Genomic DNA, 26676 nt, shown 5'->3' with positions numbered 1-26676 from the left:
CAGACTCTGCTGACTCTGAGTCAGACAGCGCAGATTGATGAGTCACAGATGAACAGACTAAGGCTTCTTCTCCTCCAGCTGAAGTCCACCTTGTTCCCCTTCCTCTCCTCCGCCTATACTTATCTAAACCAATCCTCTCATACACGCTCCCCTCGCTGAACTTCCCGTGCTGTTCAGCAAATCTCACGCTCTCTCCTCTAATCCTCTTCCTCCACTTTCTCAAAACATGATCCTATTTCTCATCCTCTCCTCTCACTTCTTATCTGCCTCACCCCGCTCCTCCCATAATTGTTGTTTGTGAATGAGTATGTGCTAGCTGCTAGCGATCACTTGAAAGGTTACCGCATCATTCTTAGACAAAAAGCCGAGCACACACCTCAGTCCCAAGAACCGTTATTATAGAGTACAGCTGCAACTAATGATTGTTTCTACTGTTGATTAATCCGTGATGTATATTTTAGATTCGTCACACAAATTGTTCAGTCTAGAAAATACCCATCACAATTTCCCAGAACCCAGGGGGACGTCTTCTAATTGCTTGTTTAGTGTGAACAACGGTCCAAAACCCAAAGTTATTCTATTTACAATGATGTCAAAAAAGGGAAAAGAAGCAAATCCTCACATTTGAGAGGCTGGAACCGGTAAGTGTTTGGCACTTTTGCCTGATTAACTAAAGGCGTATTTACAGACAAAACAACCACGATTGTGAAGTTTATTGCTGACAATGTCCGAGGTGGGTCTAGTAAAATCTTTGTTGCAATCTGTGTCAGACTGAGAGCAGAGGCGCACCATCAGCTTGCGCCATCCATCTGCACCGCTCTTATGTTTGGAAAATTTAGCTCTGCATCATCATAAAACATTTGTTTTAGTATGTGTACAATTGTTTTGTATTGCACTATTTCAGCTTTCAAGCAATACTCAGCCCTACCTCTAACCATTGAGATAGAAGCTTAATTAATCTGAATACCGACACCCTGGCTGCCTGTGTGTGTGCAGTTTCTGCCCCTCATCAGCTGGCCTCTCACCTGAGCTCATAATACTGACAGACTGGTGTCAAAGCTAACAGAGATGATCTACGCTGCTGCCAGTTGCCATGCCTGCCCAAGTAACTGCCTGTAGCCTCCTTCCCACTCATCCTCTCCTTTATTTCCTCTTTGTCTTGCTCTTGCTCTCTTTGAACCTCTCTCTCTATGCTCTGGTAGCAGGAATATTGCCCTGCATCCATATCAGTCTCTCTCTTTCAAGAAACACTCACATAGGCCCATAATGATGCTGACATTTAACACAATACTGCAGCGTTATTCCAGCAGCAGTGCACAGGGTCAACTCATTAGAGGGCATGTGGGGTTCATATCCCAACCTGCCACTAATAGAGATCTGGGTCAGCCGGCATGGACGGCAATTTAACAACAATAAGGACTGGACACAAAGGAGGGACCTCCAATTTCATTCAGCGTCTGCGTGGATAGTTAATGTGGACAGTTTACACTCCACAATTTGTTTTGTTTTGACATTTCAAAGAGAAAAACATTTATCTCTGGGTCATTCCAGGCCAAAAGCATAGCGTGGCAGTTAACAGGCTGAGAATCCAGTAAAAAAGTAGCAACCGGCATTCAAATTCCACATATAAACACAATACAATAAAGTGTGACTATATTATCAAACATAAAAATAGCAGTATAGCAGCAGAATGTAAGCCAACTGAATAATCAATTTTCGAATCAAAATCAATGAAATGAAAGTCATGAAAAAGTCATTTTCTGTTAATGATGACAGACTATGATCTCCCTACTTATTCATTCCAGGTACAGTTTTTGTAAAATAAAACATGTCCAGAGCAGAAAATAAACAGTCACACCCTTCACAATAGCCAATTATCATTTAGGCAATATAGGATGATATTTTCTTTGCGCGAACATAAAGAGTAACAAAGTCTCTGAGGTCCAATTCAGCAGCATCTGTATTCATAACGTATACAAGTCCCTGACCTAGCTCTTCCACCCCCCCCCCCCCCCATTCATCCATCTTGCCTCTCTACCTAGCCTCCCACTCCTTCCCACAGTCCTCTGCTCCTTCACTGCCATGCTAACTCAACCCATCGTCTCTTTTCCTCTCTTCGTTTCATCCCATCCAATCCGAGCATTTTCAACCTGCCACCCACTCTCTTCCTCACTTTTCTCTCTGCCTTCTCATTATGTCACTCTTTACATGCCAACTATTCAAGCTGTTGTCTGTTCAGTTGTCTGTTCAGCAGACAGCAGTACATTCTTTTGTGTGCTTAATCGCACATCCTTACACGTCAAAGCTCCAGTTCCTGCATCTATTTATCCAAATATCTGACATCAAGATGTAATACATACCTCTTTGCACCAGCATTGTGACCTCACTGCCTCTGGGACATTTGCTCAGCAGGTCCACAACCTGATTGTGGCTCATATTCTGCACATTTCTCTTGTTGACCTCCATCAGAATATCCCCCTCCTTTAGGCCACGGCAGCGCGGATAGTCCACTATCTGCTTGACCCTCTGCCCTCCTCCAGTCAGGCTGTCGGCAATTGTGAAACCGAATCCCTTGTCGCCCTTTTCCATGTGGATGGTGATCAGCTCCGGCTGGGTGGCTATGGATGAGGCCAGGGTGACCACATCGCTGGAGTAGCCATGCGAGCCGTTAGACGCCACCTCCGCCGAGGGGCTGTGCGGCCGCAGCTCCCTCATGCCATTAACGGATCCGGCCTGGTTGGAAGGCGAGTCAAATGCCTCCTGTCCGTTGACGATGATAGGCTCCTTGTCTAAGATCGCCACTGAGGTCACCAGGCTGGTGTTTGGGTCATCAGGGTCAAAGGGCAGCGGGTAGCCACGGCATAAGGCCAGGTCCACCATGGAACCGATAGGGATGGATTGGAAGATCTTCACCACCTGAGCGTGGGTGTAGCCCAGCACAATGGTGTCATTTACACTGACTATCACATCACCTGCACCAAGGGAAATTACACTGTTAGTAATGCCATTATTTACACAATTAACAGTTATAAACTGGGGTTTTAAATTAATATATCAAGTCAAAGCACTGCTGGTGTAAAATTCCATTATTCAATGAAATGAATGTATTAGGCGACCTAATGGGTGTACCGTGTGTGCCCCCTCAACCAATTTAGCATTGCACTCCTATAACATTGTCGGACTCTCACAAGATTTGATAGTCACTATTGTGTTATCATAAGACAAACCCGTACAAATATACAGTGCTGGTAAGCGGCATGTATGTTTATAATCATCAGGAAAATCTAATCTTGTGTCTCCTGCATGTTTTGTTAAACATGCAATTCCTCAGTCACTAATATTTTAACACCACAACGCTTTGTATTATGGGTTATTCCCTTAATTAAGGTCTGTGAAGTTGCAGATGTATGGAAAATGTGCATAAAGGGTTAAATAATCGACTAGTGAGCCCTTAAGTGCTGAGTTCATGGTGGGACAGCCCCAAGCTGTCATGGACTTTAAAAGTCAATGTCTGTGAGGTTATACTGGACAGAAGTAGTGGAGAAGTGTGTTGAATGAAATCAGTGCCCTCTGTAGACATTGGTTATGTACTGCACCTGTCTCCATCTTGCCATCCACGGCTGCAGGCCCGTCCAGCACCAGACTTTTGATTTGTAGAAACTCATCTGGCTCGTCACCTCCGACCACAGTGAAGCCGAAGCCGCGACGACTCTTCTTCAGCTTTGTGTTGATAAAGGTTCCTTTCAGCTCTGCTGGGTTTCTTGTGAAGAAAGGCTTTCCTCCTGCAGACCACCGGAGAAACAAATCATACTTTTGTGTTTATTCACATATTCTACATGCAACATTCCTGAATAATGTTTTATTGTCATTTTGTCTCTGAGATCAGGATCATACTTTGTAAACTTCATTGTTATATGTGAACAAATCTGCAAGCGGAGACCACAACTGATTCCTCAAATGTTAGGCACCAGTATCATCGGCTGTGACAGCCTATGAAACAATGGATTGGTTTGTCTTGTTATTAGAAGTGTTTGCTGATGCATGGACAGCTCGGACAGTTTGACACGTGTCTAACAACATTTGGTCTGCATGCATTCGTTTGCCACTTCCACATATAGTAATTTCCAAAATTGTTGGTGGTGTCCTTTTCAAAGGTCATGTCAAAAGAGTTTAAACAAATCAGCAGAAATTAAATAGTTTTTTCCCCCCCAGAAAATAGAGGAAAAATGTCAAAGCAAAGGGGGAATTTACAATGTAGATGTAGTGAACAAAAACAAACATTTCTGTTACTACATGACGTATCGTGTCAAGAACACATGATAGAAAAATCAATCAGTAGTAATGAAATATATACAGTGTCTATTAAACATAATGATTTACGTTTGGCTCCTGCAGGCATGGGAGGTAGAGTTGGTGGGACCTGCGGGTCCCTGTAGGTCTCCAGGTGGTTTGGAGCGTAGTTTGCTAATGGAGCCGCTGCTGATGAGTGCTCCTCTATCCACTCTGTATAGACACAAACACACACACACACACACACACACACACATTACCAACACACACTCAAAAGTGTATTTACATGCCACACATAGAAACACTTAACAGCAACACGTACAGACACACAGAGCTTTAAGCACATACTTGCCATCTGGAAGTATTTTTACACCTCCGTTGTAATTAGCTACTCATTTACATCAGCATCTACTAGTGTCATTTCTTGAATGGAAGATACTTAAGTCTTATTTGGCAGAGATCATATATATTTTTACATTTCAAAATATATTTGATCTCTGCAAAATAATATATCTTGTATGCAAAACAGTTTATATTTTATAACATCGCAGGCTAAAGAAGGGGTTTTCAAAGTCTGATACTGTGGGCCCCCACTCAGACAAAATCGAGTGTCCAGAGGTTTTCAACACAGGGCAAACATCTGTATATAAATGGATAGAGGAGAGTGTCAGTATTCCAGGAATATAGGTACAAAACATTGTGATGGGAAAATCTGAGGCACAGTACAGACAAAAAATACTGATAATGCAACATGAAAAAATTAATATTAAAGAATGCCGTCACTCCTATTATTATACTTTGTCTTACTTATATTTGGGGGATAATAATGCTCTACGTTTTGGAACTACAGTTCCCTTAATTTGAGGGCATTGGGCGATGTAAACAGAAAGTATAATGTTGCCATGGATTTAGTGAGCCTGTTTGTTTTAGCTTATATTTGTATTAACAGTTTTGGCCATTTGGGACCATTAAAAGTACGCAAAATTAGCTATTGGAAGTTCCTGTTTGCAATCAAGGAACCTTTAAAAGAAGGAAGAAGCATTACTCATCATTATATTATTAGAATTTTGTGCCAGACTTTGATGCCACTTCTGTCAAAGTTAATGGAGCTGGCATGGCAAGTCGCACTATAACCCCTCATATCAGTGTTGTTTCACCTTTGACTGAGAACTGTTAACGCTAAATAAAAATAAATTGTAGCAATTGGGTGCTAAGTGTTTCAAAGAAACTTAATTGCCTCCGTGACCTGCATGTCCCAACCGTAGCAGCTCTAACTCCTAAAAGTGTTGATGAATGGGCCAAATCATTGAGCCAAACTACAATAACTAACTTCCTGTTGTTTTCAGAGCACCAGCCTGCACCTGTCCCTTTCCCCTCCAGCAGTATCTCTGCCCGGCCCCCCTGGGGAGGTGTGCCTCACAGTTTGAAAACCTCTGGACTAAAGTAAAAATCTCTTCCTTTTCATGGTAAATCAAACTAAATGATCAAATACAGAATGATATACAGCATTTATGATTTGAAATCACGTAAATTAAAACCTGAACAAAGACGACACCAGGGCTTTGGACAGCTCTATTTTAGTAAAACTTGGTCCCTATGAGAATCCAAATTTGCATTTAGTGAATAACAATGTTTTTTCCCCATCATGTCTTGACAAAAATTGAAGTCAAGTCACAGAATAGAGAAGAAAAGCGTCTGGCCAAAACCCGGGAGAGCACTAGACGAACTAGAAGGACATGACACTCACAGACACGAAGAAAGAAAGAAATGGTGCCGTGCCAGGGCAGGAAACGAACCTCGAATATACCGCTCACCTTCAGGAGGCTGCGGCTGCTGCTGCTCCAGGATTTTCCGACGCCGTGCCTCCACCATTGGGTTCTCATACTGGGTCTTTCTGTTTATATGACTGGGACAGTGAGAGGGAGAAGAAACAAGATAATAGAGGTAGAGATTTGTTAGAAAAAAAGAAATGACAGTTACAGTATATACCAGCTCATCAAATGCTCTTATCAATGTGAAGGTGCAATGCAAAGTCCTGTTTGCATGTGTGTGTCTTTGGGCCTATCTGTGTGTGTAATGTGTATAATAACAGAGTGACTTTTGTATTATTATTATTAGTAATGTATGTCTTCTTCTTTAATTTGGACAATTTGCGTCAATAGGGTGATTAACTTACTCTACATAGTACACCCCGTACACTGGGTCTTCTATCCTTTCCCATCCTGGAGGCAGCTCTGAAATACAGAAGGCAACACAGCATTAAACACAGAATAATACTTTCACCTTGGTCATTAGCAGAGCTAAGTGAGATAGTGTGATTGGGTTGATTCCAACACATTCAGTGTAGCAAACATAGTTATTAAACTACAGTTACAGTAAATATAGTATGCAAATTTGTACTGGATTGCATTCCTTTCTCCCGTATCTAACATCTCTGATTATGGCACTAGAGGGTTATCTGCCAAGTAGTTGTGTTTTCGGTTTGTTTGTTTGTCACCAGGATTTCAGAAAAACTACTGGTCTGACTTCCATTAAACTGCGTGGAAGGGTGCAGCATGGCACAGGGAAGAACCAATAACATTTTGGAATGGATTGGCCTTGGAGTAGGTCTGCGCTCTACCCTTTTTAATGTTTTTCTTCACAGTTCTGAGTAAGAGATTGTTTTGTTGTGTTGAGTACGTAAACATGGTTAATTAGGATTTGCTTTCGTTATGGCACGGCATTTTGTACTTTTAAATTCTTCCATTAATGAGAAAAATTAAATTACCGAACTAAGCAGACTTTTACTATTATAAAACTGGATAATTCGTGACCATTTCTATTTTATTTGAAAACAACTTTTTCTGTTTCATCATGTTTCTAAAATTTTAGCTGTGATTTCTACCAAGAACTCATTAAATTCTCCCTTTAAAGCCGTGCCAGTAGCACTCATGTTTAATAAATATCTAGTCAACAGACATGCATACCTAAATTATGACCAGGCTCACACTCTCCTGCCCACAACCACTTTTATTATGCTCATTACAACTAAACAAAACTCACAAAAAAAATTGTGAATACAGCAAAGGGGTCAACACACAAGTGAAGTCTGGAAAAAATCTGCATGAGGCGGACAGATGAGGACGGATTAAACTGATACATCCCCATTAAGATGTTGGCATCTCAGTCCTCCTCCTCCTCACTGTATTTGATTTCAGACAAAGGCATTACCGCCTTGTGTTACTGTGGGCTTCTCCCAAGTCCAGTAAACATTTTTATAAGAGTTTGGATTTCACAATCAATAATCACAGACCGTCTGCATCTGAGCAGCCAGCAGTAATAAACGCTTACAGCCAGACATTTAAGGCCTTGTTTGAGACTGAGCTCTGGTTCCATTATGGGGTTGTTTGTGCAACCTGCAACTGGGACGGGAATCAGCAGCTGAGCCATTTGCTATTTGTCTGTGAAGCAACTCCAAGTATATATATCAACCTCAGCATAACATAGTTCATAAGTGTGTCTCTGATGCAAATAACTCCTGTAATGCATGCCATGAACCGTGAGGAGCATAATTTGTATTTGTTACATGAAAAGCAAATGTGATTAAAATATGACTAAATCACAGACATTACAGTATTATCTTACAGGATAATACATCTGGAAGCTGAAATGCAAGGAATGTAATAAAACCAACTTCCAATAACATTAAAGTCATACTGGATGAGGTCACAACGTATGATGGTCAGGTTTACATCAGATGGTTATTTACCATCTCAAACATAAACCATGTCTGTTGTCTGCAGGAATCGAGAGAAAATCTTTTCTGCTTTAAAACATAGATTTGTTTACAGTTTCAGCCAAACAGATTGTGTGTATCCTTGAGGTCTAAGAAACATATTCAATCAATTTATTTTTCATTGTTTACATTAGCTCACAGTCATCTTCATCTCCTCTTTTTCATGTCATATCACTATTACAGCATATTACTGCCACCAACTTTCAATATGCACCACTGCTCTCTGCGGCTGGCACAAGCAAACGTCACGTCTCCCTTCTGCCTCTAGCATGCAAGCTGGTAGAGCATAAAATGCAAACATAACAACGGCATACAGCATCACTCGTGGTCAAAAGCTCTTTGAACAATTCCTTGCAGCCATCTCAAATCTGATGATGATCCGTTTTCAAAGAAACTTAGGAGCGGCAGCATAACTTTTGTTTTAAGCACAGCAATCTAAAAACCTTACCAAGCTCAGTCTCCAGGTCCTCCGTATGTATCCCTTCTTCTCCAAAATGAAAGCAGAATGAAACAAAGAAAACAAAATGAAGAATAGAAAAGGGGATGGATAGCAGAGGAGAGGTGGGTCGGGGATGGAGGAATCAAGAGTAAACAAAGAATGAAGTGATGAAGTCCAGAGAAAGGCAAATAGGGAAACAGAAACCCCTTAGTTTCAAAAGGTATATTAGCAGGATACAACAACTAAACAAACCTGAACAATGTAGAGAAGTGCAGCGTGCCACTTTAAATGTCACCACTTGATGGTGCAATTTTGCAATCAGACTTCTGGATTCTAAACCACACAACTGTCAGTGGGAATTAATCAAAAACGTTGCTGTTTAATTGGGAATTATTTGTCATCTTGTTATGTGATAATAGTTATTTACAGTATGGCAAATGTAGGACGCGTAACAAATAAAAAAAATCTTTTGTTATATAAATACGCCGCTGGGAAATTATTAATGCCACCACCCAGTACACAAGTAGAGCACAATGTGTGAGACCTCACACACCACCTATTGATTCCTAAAGCACTTTGCTGAAGTGTAAATGTACACTTTTATTGTGTCAATGATGTGAAGCAGCTTACCATCATCATCACACTCTTCCAGAGGCCTGGAGCCTTTGTCTCTACACCGAGGATCCAGCCATGATGTGGTCTTTGTGTTGTGGCTGAGAGGAAACAAACAACACAACAGAATAATTCAACACAGGCCGTCAAACCGATATACAAAAGCACAGCAGGGGTGCATGAATGCATCAATAAGAATTAGAGAGTAAACCGCGTCAGCAAGTTTACAGAGGACAGAAGGCGCCTGCTGCAAAGAGAAATGAGAACAACAGAGCGACACACACAGGATATCAACAATAAACGACCGGACATTTCCCTCTATTGTTAAACAACAACATACTGTAAATCAGTGATAGCAGAAATGAACATACAAGCTCTGAAAATATACATCCATGTCCTGGTGGTGTGCCTTTGCCGTGCTGCAGAGAGGACAGAGAGGTGGAGGTAGTCAGGTGATCAGGATGTGATCTCCTTTAGAGATCGGGACATGCAGGGATTAACAGGAAAGCAGTGGCACCCAGGGGGCTGGGCAGGTTGGCTGGGAAGGCCTAAAAACCAAATCATGGGGGAAGACAAGCCACTGGACGAACAAAAGGGATAATTGTGCAGGTAAAATACAGAAAACACCAACTACGGTTTGAGCTACGGTGAGAAATGTTTATTCAGGCAGTGCAAAGACTGTGATGCAGCAGATCAAACTAAAATGTTGCAGCTTGTTGATACATACTCTATGAAGTAAAGTTCTCCGCTCTCAGTGTAGGCCATCTCCCAGTTTTCAGGCAGCGGCCCCTGTGGGTCTTCCGGAGAGACCTGCGGTTCTGCAAGGGTCTGCTGCCCGCTTTCTGTGGTGGAGGTGGCCGCATTGTTCAGACCACAGGATGGAGCATTGTCACGTGCGGGGTACGGCCGGAGGATGCCGCCGCGGCTCTCGTCCTGGTCGTTAGGGTTACCTGTGCACAACAAAGGAGAGGGGAAGAGACTACGCACTAAAGATCCTGGGTAACACAACGGGCACCACAGGGAACGACAACAACAACAACAACAAGAAAGAACAAAAAGCAGTTTATGTATTGTGCATGCAAGAAAAGAACAGATGAAATAAGCAGATATGCTTACTCTGGATAGTTTTTAGCACATATTCAACTTGAACCACCTAACCCAACTCCCAGCACTTCCCCTTCCCCCTATCTTAAATTTGGCTCCCGCCCATTTCTAGTGTACTGAAAGGGCCCCAGGAATATGCTAATTCTTTCAGCAACAGTCTTTCCCAAACTCTTTTTGACCCCCACCCCGTTTTACCCATCCACCCATAACCTCTTTCTCCTAAAGCTAGCTATCCCAACCCCCATTACTCCCCAGTTTTAGCCCAATGTCCACCACTTCAGTGGGCCTTTCAGGATTTGATCCAATGCTAATTCAACACTGGCAGCCTGGCAGGGGGACACAGAGCGGGCATAGATTCACAGCATCAAGAAAGAAAAAGAAACCATCTCTTTCATTCAAAAAACAGGATAGAGCTTAAAGAAGAGAGGAAAAAGATGGAAAACGCTGAAGCTGTGGCATAAAAATCTTTTATCACCTATTTTCTTTTTTTACACATATATTATGGAATTGATTTACATGTAGATAAAAATTCTGCTAAGATGTGCTAAGAAATATCTGGTATGAAAATACTACTATCACCTGAGGCAGAAATATTTACACTTGATGAACATGGTAGAAGGTATTTAATGAGCAGAAGCAAGAAAAGTGAAAGATAAGGTAAGATACAGCTAGGAAAAGATGTAAGGCCTGTAGCATTGAGAGATAATTAGTGTAGCCTGTAATCTACATCTTCCCCCACTACACCCCTCCTGACAGGCAGATGGCAGTGTTTGGAAGCTCACAGAAAAAGGAATCAACATCACAAAGACATGATGTAACCGCCAGACACCCAGCACCGTACACCAGGGTAGAGGATCATAAACATACACACATGATCTCTCTCCTTCTGTATTCCTAACCTCGGGGCACACACATTCATACACAGACACTCCTTAACAGGCATCCACTCAACACATCACAGATGGAGAATACTACATATGCACAAACAAAGAGAGCTACAAAAGAAACTTTTGAGGAGGCTGGAGAGGTGCTGCAACGCCCTCACCTGTAAAACTGTTGTTCATTTCCGTGGCCTGGTCGTCATCGTCATCGTCAGCAGGCACTACTCGGGCGTTTTGCATGTCATTGTAGGACTTGGTGCGCTTTGGGGTGGACTGCTGGGAGCCTGCATCACTGAGAATCACTGTACCACCGATGGGCTGCCTTGGTGGCTTGGGGGTCCCATAATAGTTACCTAGGCAACAAGAAGGCCATTAGCATGCTTGAGAGAGACACAGAAGGAGAAACCGAGACAGAGAGAGAGGAAGCCTGGGATAAAAACAGGCAGAGCAAGGAACAGAGAGGTAGCAGGGAGAGGATCTATGAAACCTCCCAATCTTAAGCTGAGAAGAGAAGACATGAAGCTTGATCACAATGTGGTCACAAATCGTCAAAATACGCAGCTGGTGGGAAAGCAGAACAGTTCTAGTTTGTGTTCGAAGCTGCACAGCTGTATTGTCTGGACACTGAAAGCATACTAAGCAAAAACAATGGACCCGCTCACAACAGCCAGCTTGTTTTAGCAGCTTTTTCTGACTGAAACTGTTTGGTCAGTGTTGCACACAAAGAATTCATCAAGTTTTTTTTCTGGTATGGTATAGAGATAGAGGCACCCTGTTGACCAAGGGATCTAATGCATACAATGTAAGAGCAACATTAAAGGAATAGTTCAACATTTTGGGAAATACACTTACTTACCTAGCAGAGTTAGATTAGCCAGCAACCAGTTAGCATAGCTTAGCATAAAGACTGAAAAACAGCTAACCCAGCTTTCTCAATAGATAACTAAATCCACCCACCAGCTCCTCTAAAGTTCTCTAAAACGGTATATCTCATTTGTTTAATCTGTACAAACCCAAAGTGTAAAAACGACAATGTGCTGTTTACAGGGGGGTTATGTGACCATTTATTGGTCGGGGGCAGCAACTTCCTGGATTCTCTGCTGGTTGCCTGGAAAATACATGCTACATCAATACTACTTTCATGTCTGTCTGTCAATTTAAGGCTACAGGCAGCAGCCGATTAGCTTAGTTTAGGATTAAGATTGGAAACAGGGCGAGACAGCTAGCATGTCTACAAGATGTTAATTAATGAGCTTTAGAGGTGCTGGTCGGCAGATTTTGTTATCTTCAGAATGAGCCAGGCTAGCGGTTACCCCCTGTTTCCAGTGTTTTATATTCTATGCTAAGCTAACCACCTTCTGGCTGTAGTTTTATATTTACAGTACAGAAATAAAAGTGGTATTGATCTTCTCTGCTAACTCACCAAGAAAGCAAATATTTTTCATAATGCCGAAATTTTCCTTAAACAGTTTGGATTCATATCCCCTAATTTCCTGTCGACCCTACTGGTGACTGGTTAATCTACCAAAAATACTTAACAAAACAGTGAGAGAAATCACAAGACGGTATGTATAGTCAAAGAGGTTTCTATGTAATCATATCTCCATAAAACGTGAGTTATGAATCAATACTCCTGTCTTGCTGTGGTTGTCTGGATGGTCATAGATTCCTGTGGACAGGTATTTGACATGTTTGCGTGAAAGGGAGGAACGTGCCAACACACAGCAGAACCAGTGCCAAGCAGATTAATGTTGCACAAACACACACACACACACACACACACACACACACACACACACACACACACACACACACACACACACACACACACACACACACACACACACACACATTTGGCTTAGCCCTGCATAACACACAAACACACACTGAATAAACACCAACAACAAACAACAACCAACACACACACACACACACGTTTATACAAAAAGGTTTGTGTTGGTACGAGACTTATCGCTGCACAACTGTCCTAATCAGAGTGAGAGGGGCAGATGTGGACTGCTGTCCTGCTGTCTCCTGGATACACCCCCCCCCATGCACAGTCTAATCAGAATCAACTGAGTGCATAGCCTTACAGCCAGCCTGCATGTAGGAAACAATAACTGTTGCTATGCTCATTGTATCTGTGGAGAATCAGGACACCTGCGTGCTATCATGAGTTGTATGGAGTGTCAGTTATGATCATCTTCCTCACCTTCATATGTTCCTATTTCCAGTAGTGTGCCACTATCCTCAAGTTCTAGGAAGTCCTCCACAGTCAGGAAGTTATAATCCACCCCTGGGACCTCTCCGTCTCGAGGGGGGCGGGTCGTACCTAAGGACAGGAAGAAACAAACTAAGTTTAGATGGCTGTCAATAACCCATTAAAATGTAATTAATTCAAGCTATATTGCTTACAATTGACTGGATGTGAAATCTGACTTTTCCTCCTGGCATTACAACATGTTCAATATACTTATATTAAGCCTAACAAATAAGCCTTACAATAAGTCTAACATTAGTGTTAAAACGCAGTCCCAACATTTATTCAGCTTTTTTGAGATGATGACCGCCACGGGGAAGCAGTAAATGAGAGAGTTCTGAAATCAAGAGGGTGTGATTGAAAGACTGGTGAGTGGCTGTGATTATTACGTCAGGAAATTAAATTTCTCTTCCTCATGGGAAACTGCTGCCTGCTAAGTCAGGAGATAACATAAAGGTCACCTTAAGGAATAGTCCTGATTCTGTTAACAATCCATGGTGAGTCTGAAATTGTAAAATGCACTAACATAATAGTATTATAGTCACTTTCCTTAAGCTGTTATTGATTGTTAAAGCTGCATTGTCCTTGTTACGACTACAATGATGAACAGCTACACTTACTGCATTCTTAGGTGTTAGATTTAAGTGTAGTACAATAAGAGCTCTTCAGTCTGAGGCAATATAAACCAGGACTTATTCTTTCATGGCACCAGAGAAAACATCAGGCAGTGAAATAATTTGGCAGAATTTCACATTAGAGGTCCTCAATCACCTCTTTGGTTTCAAATTCAGGTAAAAAGGTAAACCGTCATTAAAATGTTCCTTGCTGGCCTTAATGCCCTGAGCCTGATCCCCCACTGGAGTTAATGATTAGTGGTCTGCCGTGTTTTCACTTTGTAGTGGGAACACTTTGTAGGAAGAAACTGACACCAGACAATAGAGACAGGGGCTATTGTGTCTCTGTCTTTACAAAAAGAAGATGAGATGACAGGCCAGATGGTTGACGGAAGTTGTAACTCATCTGTGGTCAGGACAGGAGTGTATACATATAGACATATACACGGGTACATATCACACCCCTCTCAAGCGAGATACACTCCACTGTAATACACAGCAGCAGCAGCAGGGAAGCATTGTGGGCCAGATTAGAATAGAACTAAACGAGAACCTGAGCCTCTCCAATATGCAAGCTCACACTGTGCATCCCTCAGGGTACATCCAGCCTACAAACACCTAATAATAATAAGCAACTCTGCACCTTCACTGCAAAGGCAGACACTGATTCTCTTTATCGCTTTTCTCTTCCTGCCATTTTGAAAATGATTCTCAAGGTGAATTGATAAAGGAAGAGGTAATTTAGTTGACAAGATGTAGTGCTCAGAATGTGAGCAACAAAACAAAAACTGACCGTTTACAGCAGCACACAAGCAACATGCTGCTTTGTAAATGCCTCAGTGGATCAGGATGAGATGAAAGTGAAGTTGTCTGGGAGTTTGAGTCATAGGATGAGGTGGTCCCATGGTGCGAGATGTTTCTGAGGCTCTGTGTGCTCTAATGACGCTGTCAGGGAATTGAGCTGTTATTCCAGGCTATTCCCCACAGTGGTTGTATCTGATAGGATGAGTAATTCTGGTGTGCCTATATTACAGAATATTGAAGGCTGAACACAGCCTCTTTCAACTTCTGTTATGTGTTGCGTCATTATATGTTTGGCATAAAACAATTTATCTGATTTCTTTGATTTTGTAACCCTCATGATGACTTGAGTGGTACTGCATCACATTTGCAGTGTTTATATTTATATATGTGCTTCTGGGTTATGTAACTTGACCTCCTGTTTGTACTGTGCTTCTCTGTGAAATATTGCAGAAATTTAAATGCAGTATTTTCAGTACAGTAGGAAATCACTCTTGTTGTGTGGGAACAATCAATCATCTGTCCCCACATTGTGATGTAATCTATGATGTCACAGCACAGCCATGGATGCCCGAGGATACAGTACTGTTTGTACTCACAATCTAAACTAATCTCATATTCTTACTGGAAAACTATTGATTGCAGCAAACTCAAACAAGAGAAGACAATTGTCACAATTATCATGATACAGCAGTATAACAATATTCTGGGGTAGAAAGAAACACACAATTAATGTGTGGACACCTGAGTGTTTTAAACCTACTCCCAAACAAGAGCAGTCTTACTTCTTCTGAAGATGGAAAAACTAAAAAGAAATTAGACTATTGGTCTAATAGTACCAGCTGTTGAACTAGTTAGACTATTGGACTATAAGCTGGGCAGTAAAACCCACTTACATCCCGCAGTGCATTATACATAAACAAGCACAGTTTACAAAAACTAGAGTCTAGCTAGTGGGCACAAATACGTTAAAAAAACAAAGAGACTGCTGTGGGTCTTAATATATAATAGTATTACTGAAGTAATGCCAGAAGTGGCATTAGTGTTTAGATATGAAGATATGCAATAAGACACATTCCATAGTAGGTCATATGGTTCATGGTATCATTATATCGATATACAAAGTATGTATATACTGTATATATTGTGATATAAATAATGAATAAAGGCATTGTTGAATTTGATGATGTGACCATGTACTCAAGTATATTCTGATGGGCATTTTTTCTGCTTTCTTATGTTTTATAGAGCCATTGATTAATTGATTAATCAAGAAAGAAATCTGAAGATTAATCAATAATGTGAATAATTGTTAAAATGTTAATGGGTAAAATGCTAAAATTAGCAGACACACAGGAATGTCTGTTTTTCACTAATCCTGCAAATGTAAGTAGCTTACAGACCCACGTGCTCCACCACATTGATGCAAAATTCATTAGAGCTGAAACATTGATTAATCAATTGGCAAAGACTATTTTCATAATTGTTTAAGTCACTTTTCAAGCAAAAAAGCCAAACATTTGCTGGCCTTTTCTATTCTCTTCTTTGCCTTCTATTTTATATCATTGTAAACTGAATATATTTAGGTTTTAGACTGTAAGACAAAACAAGACATTTGATGATGACACCTTGGGTTTTGGAAACTTTGATGGAAATTACTTTTATAACATTTATATTTTACAACAAAAATAATTGTTAGTTGCAGCCCTAAACATCCAGTTTTGTTATAAAGTAATCATTGATTGCAACGGTGTCAACAACTGCCTGATACAACCTTATATTAATGGGATGGCTATTATGGTATAAACGATGCAGCAAATCTCTGACAGTAGACAAATCTACATTGTGTCATGGTACATATATTGTTATATCGCCCACCGCTATTAAACAGAAACTCTTCTATAACTGAGAGATGATAAACATACATAAATGATAAAATATCTTTTTCATCAGCACTTGACAGCTCAAGCCCATCTGATGATAAAATGTACTGTTGCTAAAGAAACAATCACATCTTTTTAGAAAAGGCAGAATCATAAACTATGGAGACTCTGTTAATTTTGGGAGATAATTCCTGTTGAATACCCTGCGGCTTGTCTTCAGCTGAACTCACAAGAGAGAGAGACTGAATGCTCTCAGTATACGACAGCAACAATGAGGTCAGACTCGTCTCCGTACTATCACTGTGGATAGTCTCTATTTTGTCTGGCCGGAGAAACAATGACTGAGCCATACTCAGTCCTAACCCCCGGCTCTGATGAACTAACTTCCACTGACAGTCATCAATGGTCTCCATTCTTTCACTGTGAGAAACCAGCCAGCCCATGCATGAATGGAAAAATTAAACACAAGCACATTTGAAAATGTCTTTAGTTTTGAAATACCACCAAACCAAGCAGAGAGTAATCTTTTTTTCAGGGAGAAGTTGGGCGCTTATTCATCCAGAGAACATACAAAAATGCTCAAAAGAGTTCATTTTAATTTTTTCGTTTGAACTTTGCTGTACTGGGAAGAAAAAACAGCCATAGAGCCTTTATAAAGGCTAGGCACAGAGGGTAGGCACAATAACACCTGTAAAATATATGCAATTCAATACAACAACAACACAAAGCACCACTTAAAAATAACCAAAGAGCTTAAGCAACATCTCTCTGTCACAAAAAAAACATTATAAGCTTTGTTTATTGCAGGGCTATTGCAGTGGATTACATTATTTGATTCCACTCCCTGTATTTCTTGTTTGGTTTTCCCAGTACAGACACATCCCAGGCAGAAACAACATTAAAAGCTTTATAAAGCCATCGTACATTGCTAAAAATAATTAGAATAATTAATCACAACTGAAAGATCTTTTGATTGATAGTTCTTTGAACTGTAGTAAAATTACGGTTAGATCTCTGTGTTCTGCTGTCTACTTTGTTTTGCGTTTAGAAAATCAAATGTGACAGGCCCGGGCTTTCTGCAGGCATCAAATATGCTCTTGAAAAAGCCACTTTTGCACACTGCATTTTAAGTTTAATGGTCAGTGGTTATGATTATTCACTAAAGACATATTCGGTTTTACTGATGGAATTTTCATTCAGCACTAACATTGGCTTAAGTGTACCTTAGTGTGTCACTTAAGTGTAACTGAAAAGATGCTGCACACTTTCTAAACCTATAAAGGTTTGAGACTTTCATAAAAAAAAAAATGCAGTGGCTGTAAGAAATGGTGCAAGCGTGTGTGTGTGTGTGTGTGTGTGTGTGTGTGTGTGTGTGTGTGTGTGTGTTTGTGTGCGTGTGTGTGTGTGTGTGTGTGATGTTACAAGATATTGATTCTGCATGTTTTCTAACCATGTCAATGTATTTGTGCTGTAATTTCAATTTGTGGTAAGAGACAGAAAAGCGGTTCATGTAAATAACTTACAGTACATGTACGTGTCATGCATAAATAACACAACAAATAACACAGAGAGGTATTGATTGGTATTGTAGAACAGGCTCAGACTGTTTTTATGACAGTTTGTTACAGCTAGAGAGTCTTAACAGGAGCTCCTTCCTTAGTAACCCAAACATAGCCTACTAATCTTGCCCAGGCTAAAGCTTTGTGTTCACTGCTGGTTTGTCTTAAATCCACCAAAACACCAGAACTACATTTGGTAAAACCTGATGAAATGAGTTTTACATCCATCCATCCATCCATCCATCTTCATCCGCTTATCCGGGGGTCGGGTCGCGGGGTAGCAGCTCAGCAGGGGACCCCAAACTTCCCTTTCCCGGGCCACATTAACCAGCAAATGAGTTTTACAGCCTCAGAGAATATGTACGGCACTCAACTCCTCTGTTTAGCAGTCACGTCATTCGCTGACAGTATACTTGTTGAATATATGTTTAGGGTCTGTTACACTTAAAGGAACAGTTCACCATTTGGGGAAATATGCTTATTTGCTTTCTAGCATGAAGTTAGATGAGACGACTGTACTACTCTCAAGTCTGTAAATATGAAGCTAGAACCAGTAGCCTATTAGCTTAGCATAAAGACTAGAAGCAAGGGGAAATGGCTTATTCCCGTCTGTAAAGAAGAAAATTCCCCTTCCAGCACTTCACTAAAGCTCACTAATTAACGCGTTAAATCTCAGTTTAATCGAAAGAAAGTGTTAAAAAAATAACAAGTTCGAGTTTTACAGGAGGTTACATGTGGGACTATTTCTTGGCCACACATACAGTAACTCCATGTAAAACTACAAAAAATAAAAATGGTAAGAGGACGGTAAGAAAAAATAATCAATTTACTGATCGATCATTTCAGTCCCGGTTTAAACATAGATGAGGCAACTGCAGGACTTAATAGGGGACAACATAAACAACAACAGTGAAAACTGACAGGCAGAACCACGCGGGACATTCACTAATTGTATTTTAACAGAGAACATATCACCATGTTTTAGTCACAGTGACACTCTTCAAGTGTCACTGTGACTAAAACAAATGTGATGTAAAACATCACAATAGATGACTTATTCAAGGATATTTTGGCTTTGAAATGAGTAGAAAAGTAAAAAAATGCAAATGTAAACAGAACAGTAGTTAAAAGAAGAGTAAGAACAAAGTTTAGACATTGTTCCAAAATAATATGCCTCAGGAGAAGCAGACAAATGAATTCCAATACAGCTTGGGCGACTGGTAATGCCATTGGTTTTGCAATTGTGTACCAAAGTAATGGACAAATTGAAATCGATCTCTACCACATTTCATGGCAATACATCAAATAGTTGTTGAGATATTTCAGTCTGGTTTAAAGTTGTGGAGTGACAGACAGATCAACATTGCCATCCCAATTGGCTAAAAAAGATGAATTTAGTTACTGCGTAGAGATAACAGTACTACTGCAATTTACCTAGAAAGATTTTGAACACAATCTGCTGAACTGCTCTTGACAAACATTTTTGCAGCTTCATAGTGCAGTACTACAGTGTATATATACTGATATACAGTATACTGTGAGACCATAGAAATGTGTCTACTGTCAGAGATTTAGCTGCACTGTTTATACCAAGGTTACAATCCATTAATCTCTCTGGCTGTATTAAGCGTGAATTATACTGGACGCAGCCCAGCTGGCGTGTACAAATGTGAAGTCATGGGATCGCCGTGACTATTTATACCCGCGCTGGTGCTCGCGACACTAGTTGCAGTCTTCTCCTGAACAGCTGTAGTGCTAATGAGCAAAGGCTACCGACGTTGCTCTTTCTACGGACTAGAAGTAGAAGAAAAAAGTAAACAACGGCAGAACTGGCTTCAGCATTGCCGTCAATGCTTCGATTTGATTGGATGACCTACTTCGTCGGTTCAAGCCTTTCATTCACCATAAAAGAACTCATCTTAACCCAGTAAGTTTCCCAGAGAGACTTGCAGTCACTCTGAGAGTCCCGGCATCCGGTTGTCGGCAAATCCGTTCAGGCCTCCCGTTACCGCTTTGTCGCCGCTGAAAAAAAAGAGTGGTGCGCGACAGCTGGGCGCGCGCCATAAATCGGGCGTGCCGGCAGGATATTACGTCATTTTGACGTCACGATGGCGCGCGCCACCTTGGATGCGTCCAGTATAATTCTCGCTTTAGGCTGTTGTTGCAGGCAATGTTGCAAGTCAGTCAGATGGACTGCATCCATAATATGGCTTTGAAAATAAAATAAAAAATCCCAAGCATTTATTTTGTATTGTGTAATGAATAAATATAATTCTCACTGTCTGCTCCGCACATCTTATAAGCATTTTGTCCTCTACCGCCCCATAAATTCCTCCTCTACTTTCATCTTCATTTCTCACCACAAGGAAGTTTAATTTATTTATAATTCTGTATTCCTGCTTTTGAAAATAGTCATAGGCTTTAGTGGTCGGACACAGGTGGGTTTCTAGGTGTGATGAGTTGTCCCTGCTACTTTGGAGAGTTTATAAACCAAACACACAACATCCAATCAGTATTAATCTCTCTCTTAACAACGATGTCAATCAGCAGCTCCAGTCCATCCCTACTGGGAGAAGAATGGAGGATGTACAGGGCTGTTGTGACAGGGGGCATCTGCCAAATGGTGGAACGGCAGAAAGAAGAAAGATGGAGTATGTGGAAGAGGACGAGGGCAGTGCAGGAAAAACAATCACCTAATGGGCACGTGAAATCCCTCGCACAACACAACAGCTCGCATTTCCTCCCTCATTCTCACCTCTCGCCGTCTGACAAACAACCGTCACACCACCGAGAAGCCAAACAAACACACACCGCACCATTGGCTTGTTGTGCAACACACTCTCTGTGCTGCTTCTCCTCACACCTCCACTTTCATCTTGTCTGAGCATCGTGTTTTTAAGTGAGTAGCATCGCTCTCTCTTTCTCACAAGGATGAAGTGTACATGCATGCATGTGTGTGTGTGTGTGTGTGTGTGTGTGTGTGTGTGTGTGTGTGTGTGAAAGGTATTGATCCAAGCACTGCTAAAAGGATTAAGGAGTCCAGGCAAGCGTCCCCTCGTTTCTGTCACGTCATTACCATTGTCTCTATGTCTCTGTCACTGCACTGTGTTCTCTCCGCACAATGCAAAACATACCAGTGTAGTCGACTAACTGATTAGTTGATGGACACAACATGAATCAACCTTTTATCTGTTTTCGAGCTGCAGTTAATGACTATTTTAATTGTTGATTTTTCTTTCAATATATCAATGAATCGTTTAGTCTGTAAAACATTAGAACCTGCATAGTTCCCCGAAGCCCAACATGACAAATCATCTAAAACTACAAAAGATATTTAATTTACATTATACAACAAAGAGAAAAGCAAGATCCTCACATTTGAGAAGCAGAAACCAGAGAATGTTTGGCCTTTTTTCAAAAAATGACTTAAATGATTCATCTGTGATCAAAATGGTTTCAGATTAATTTCCTATCGACTAATCGTTGAAGCTCTTATCTGTTTTATACCATTAACTGAATATTTTAAAAACAAGACATTTATTTGGTTTTAATGACTAAACAATAACTACAATAGTAGTACAAACCTTAAAGTGGTGTTGGCTGTCTGCTTACATTTTACCCCGCTCCCCCCCAACTGTACTCTGCTGTATATTTAGCTGCAGTCTGTTTATATGGCATGATATTTACATTAAACACACTCACAGAGATGCAGGTTGGAGCGTCCACACTGACAGAACAACACAGACACACAATCAAAGACACAGATAGAGGAGAGAAGAGGTGTGTAAACACAGTGTATTGAGAGTGTGAACTATAAATAGCAGGTTGTGGAAGCCAGTTTCTGTCCTCACTGGCAGTTCATAAAAAGCTCCGGAGCAGGGGACATGTGTCCCCAAAGTGGCCTGTTTGAGTGCCTTCTATGACCCAAATCCTGTATCCTTTTACTGGGCCACTCACTCACTGCTACTGAACACGGATCATAAACTTCAGGAGCATCTGAGCTCCGTCCTCAGTCATTAATTACAGACCTTGGAGAAATGTTATCATTTTCCAGTAGGTACTCTATGTATTTGAACCATGATGGACACTTTTAAGAGTAATTTTAACATCAACCGAGGTGAACTGAAAAAGGGGACTATTCATCCACACATAAATGGCATTGTCTTGGAGAATATTATAGATTTGTATGAAAAGTTTAACATCCTCCAAAGAGACCAACTTCAAGTGCAGTATAACAGCAAGATCTCTCAGCAAGGTACCACAGAAAGCAGCTAAGCGTACTGATAAGACTAAGATGGCCTTACTAATGGCTGGCCTTCTTTAACTACATGATGGCAACAATGTCCTGACACTCAAGTCAGGATACACAGACAATGACTGATTGATTTGTCAACATTCTCTCATGATTACTTAAAAAGACTACATTTAAAAAGCGGTTGTTTTTTTTCTATGGAAAAGATCAGTTATGTCATGAGATGATGTAGACATCTGGTTTAGATGAGGCTTTAGGGACAGAAGATGTTTTTTGGTTCTTTCACATTTAAGTAAAAACAACACATCCCCATGCACTGAAACATGTTCCTTAATCTTTTTCAAATGGACACAGACAGAATCGGGAGTTTGCATTCCCAAATACTTGTAAATGCTACTGTACTGTAAATGAGCTAGAGTAAGTGGAAATAATTTAGAGAGCCATTTTATCTAGCTGCAGAGAAAAGCAGATTCTGAGGCCATCTGGCTACTGAATCTTTTACAATGCACAGGGCTCAACTTTCACTCTTTTAGCAGCCAAAAATCCCTATTTTCCCTCATATATTGCTCCACATCATTTGGCCCATCTGGTGGGCTGACGCAAGCAGTGTGAGTTTATACTGAGAGGGAAGCTTATTTGTAAAATAAATAAATATTATATTTCATTCATTCATTCATTTCATTCTAAATATTTCATTCATGTAGCTGAGTGAATGTTTGTATCTTCTAAAAGTGGCTCAAGCCTGCCAGGGATATCCACATATAACATTATGTACGGTCCATGAGGGGAAAGGCTAACAGATGAAAAATAAATGTGATTTGGTACTAATGATGTATCCTAATAACTTCCCCTGACTTTTCCTATCGTGCCACAATGAGGTTGACATTTGTGGTTTTGAGGGAAATGTCTTAACAACTATTAGACGGATTACCTTGGTAATTTGCTAATTTCAAATGTTAGCATTCTAACACGTTACACTAAGATGATGAACATAGTAAACACTATACGGCATGTGATGTGAGCATTGTCATGTAAGCATGCCGATATTAGCATTTAGCTCAAATTACTGCTGTGCCTGAATACAGAGCTGTTAGCATGGCAGCAGACTCTTGTTATAAACTAATTATATATTTAGGACAATTGATATTGATTATCATTATCATCATCATCATTAACATGGTTAGTTGAGCACCAGTTGGCTGGTGAAGCAGTAACAACACCCCTAAATTTAGCCTATAATCTGCACAGGCTAACACTAACCTTAACCTGGACATTATTTCTAGTCTGGAAATGAACCTGATTTAGACACTTGAATGTCTGCAGTGCAGACTGTGTTTCACACTATTGTTTTCACCTCACACTCAGTGTGATTTTCTACTGACATAATACAGTCACTTGATAGCACTGGATTGCCATTGTGTGCAATTTCGAGCATGCTTCAAAAGTCAAAAATAAAAACGTGTTCATAATGTTTTTTTGTTTTTGTTTTTTTTAAACGCTTAGGTTGTACAGAAGCTGACGAGTGAAAATTAAGTGTTGTTTGAAGTGCAACTGAAGTGCAGGATGTCAGACTAAGGGTGATACAGTATATCCCTACACGTCTGCAGCCTCTCTTGCTGTCTCTCTTGATGTCCTGTTCTGTCCCCTGGGTCAGTTTGGTTCACCGTTACCTGGGGCCAAGATAACCTGAACACCTCTCCGTCCACACCCACACAACCTCCTGTTTAACTCTTCAGATTGTTACTCCTCCGCCAGTCGTCATCAGAGACACTAACTGCTCATGATTATGTCCACAATAAAGACAAACAAACAGAAAACCATTCACACATACACGCACACCACCATAACCACAATCACACACACAAGCACAAATCCAGGTGAAAAAACACTGTCTGTGTGGGGCTGACAGCACCCTGACATCTGATACCCTCAATTGCCTTCCTGCTGTTGATGGTCTGGGGAGCTTCCACTCATTGTCTAACACAGACATACAGACACTAGTAGACACACGCACACACAAACTCGCACACACACACACACACACCGGTTCAGCCAAACATCTGCTGTTTTTAACCCCTGCTGGTTGTGATTGTGAGCGTGACAGGGGGGAGAACACACGAGACAGAACTTCCAACTGACCTGAGAGTGAGATTAGCCTGATGGTGCGACTGTAAATTGTGCAGGGAAATGGTTATTTTTATCTAAAATAATTCCAAACAATGCTATAATAGTTTATAAGAAAATATAATGTCACATCAAACTTTAAATTCTTAAAAAACTAAATCTCACCACTGATGCTTTTAACTGTCCCGTTCCCAACACGAGAAACCGCAGCTAGAGCATAAATTGGGGAATGTTTCCAGGATAAACACATGCTTGGTGTTGATGGGGAAGTGTGTGTTATGAAAACAGAGGCTGAGAAGTGACGTGAGAAGAAATTACGTGCATATCTCAGAGCAGACGGAGCAGGGGAGGGGCAGAGAAAGCCAACAGTCGCACAGGGAGTCAGGCAACTCTCTTGGGCCTCTAAGCCAATTACTGGAGCAGCATTGATTGAAGCAGCACTTTAAGGCCTCATCTACACAAGTAGTCCCTTAATACACTGGTCAGATGATGGGAGCGTCTCAACCACAAACTATGGATAGATGGCCATTTGCATCCATTAGGGTGTCAGCGGGACAAATCTTTTTAGTGATGCTAATACGACTTATACTCATTATTACAAAATATTTGGTCTGAACATGGGTTAAACTTATTTTAATTAAATCATCATGCTTGAAGGCTTTAGAAATCTGCAGTTGCTGAGATAGGACCTGTTCCTCAGTCCTGATCAACTGACCTAGAGACCAAGGTGAATATTACATCCTGAGTGCGGTGGCTGTGTTCAATCAGCACTTCCATCCCCCATTAAAGGGATTGCTGGTCCATAATGATTTATGAAGGGGAACAGAGAGAGAATCAATGTAGCGGAGGCCCTCAGATTAATGATTAAACAAATAGCAGCCCCACTCCAGATCCTATCAGGGGCCGAGGTGCTGCTAAGAGCATGCCATGCTGTAGCAAGTTTAATTAACTACCATGGGGTTGGGGAAGCTTCAGCAGAGAGCTACAATGCCTCTTCTTGCCTCGCACACTGAAACACAAATGCAAAACCACATTCAAACTGCCTTCAAAAGTCACTATTAAACAGAACAAGTTCCTAGAAGATGTCTGCAGTGTTGCAAAAAAAAGGGTCTCATTCATGTATGTCAATGTTTGGCTAATGATTATTTTCATTAACAATTTTACTGCAGATTATGCTCTCAATTAACCGATTGATCATTTGGTCTAAACAATGTGGCCAATACAATTTCCTGAAGTCCAAAGTTATGGCTTCAAATGTTTTACTTTGTCTGACCAATAGTTCAGTTTCCAGTCACAGAAGACCAAAAACTACAGATCATCATATTTAAAGAGCTGGAACTAGGTAATGTTTAGGGGGGGTTGCTTGAAAAGACTGAAACGATTAAACGATTATTAAAATAGTTGCAGACTAATTTTCTGTTAATTGACTAACTGATTAATCGACTAATCGTTCCAGTTCCTCAGCTTATATTTCTTAACGTAAGGTATCTAAAAAAAGTTCTGCTTCACTATCAAAACATTCGAAACATTAACTAGCCCTAAATTTATGGAAAGGGTAACTGTCTTTATCAAGGAGCCTCAATTTCATTGTTTTTATAAGCAGAGCAGGTTCCTTGCTGTGATTGTTTGAATAAAGGGATGATGCAGTTACCCATTAAAAAGGAGAAGGACAGAGAGAGAGAGGCCAGACACACAATACTGCTGCCCAACACAACAGGCCATTCTTTCAGCTTGCGCCACAACACTCCTTACAGCTGAGTCCCAGCCGCTATTCTCCTGCTGTTCCCCCTGCTCCCTCCCCATCTCTACCCTTTCAATATGGGGGAGAAGAATGAGGGAGAAGGAGGGGGGGCTGAAAATGTATAGTGGGCAAGCAAATACAATCTGAAGCATCATTGAAGCTAGAAATCTTGTAAAAGGAATTGTACAAAAGATGGCAGTGTTTTTTTTTTTTACCTATAAGAAATCACTGTTTATTGGAGAACACTGGGATGAAAAATTGAGGACAGAGCTTTCATTTAAATAGTAAAGCTGAGAGCAGGGAGCTAGTGCACAAGGAGGGGTGACCCAGGGAGGTAGAAA

General features: G+C 40.8%; 1 protein-coding gene across 11 annotated transcripts in view; it reads right to left on the bottom strand.

Annotated features, from left to right (window-relative positions):
* The window catches only part of LOC144521044 (membrane-associated guanylate kinase, WW and PDZ domain-containing protein 1-like), a 97557-nt gene that overhangs the window by 24834 nt on the left and 46047 nt on the right, over positions 1-26676 (bottom strand). For 2 of the 11 annotated variants that reach the window (XM_078255273.1, XM_078255277.1), the window contains exons 3-13: positions 13314-13433; positions 11266-11454; positions 9844-10066; positions 9488-9535; positions 9135-9217; positions 8514-8552; positions 6467-6524; positions 6087-6196; positions 4381-4503; positions 3597-3782; positions 2361-2972 (exon numbers count right to left, since the gene is read on the bottom strand). In XM_078255273.1, coding sequence (XP_078111399.1) covers positions 2361-2972; positions 3597-3782; positions 4381-4503; positions 6087-6196; positions 6467-6524; positions 8514-8552; positions 9135-9217; positions 9488-9535; positions 9844-10066; positions 11266-11454; positions 13314-13433 — 1791 coding nt within the window. Of the gene's footprint in view, positions 1-2360; positions 2973-3596; positions 3783-4380; positions 4504-6086; positions 6197-6466; positions 6525-8513; positions 8553-9134; positions 9218-9487; positions 9536-9843; positions 10067-11265; positions 11455-13313; positions 13434-24759; positions 24825-26676 lie in introns of those variants that run through there. The other 9 variants (XM_078255280.1, XM_078255284.1, XM_078255283.1 and 6 more) reach the window with 8 other exon arrangements.

This window comes from Sander vitreus, chromosome 7 (assembly GCF_031162955.1).
Source record: "Sander vitreus isolate 19-12246 chromosome 7, sanVit1, whole genome shotgun sequence".
Classification (NCBI taxonomy): domain Eukaryota; kingdom Metazoa; phylum Chordata; class Actinopteri; order Perciformes; family Percidae; genus Sander; species Sander vitreus.
The sequence above is the reverse complement of the archived record's forward strand: the minus strand, read 5'-3'. Positions and strand labels throughout refer to the sequence as shown.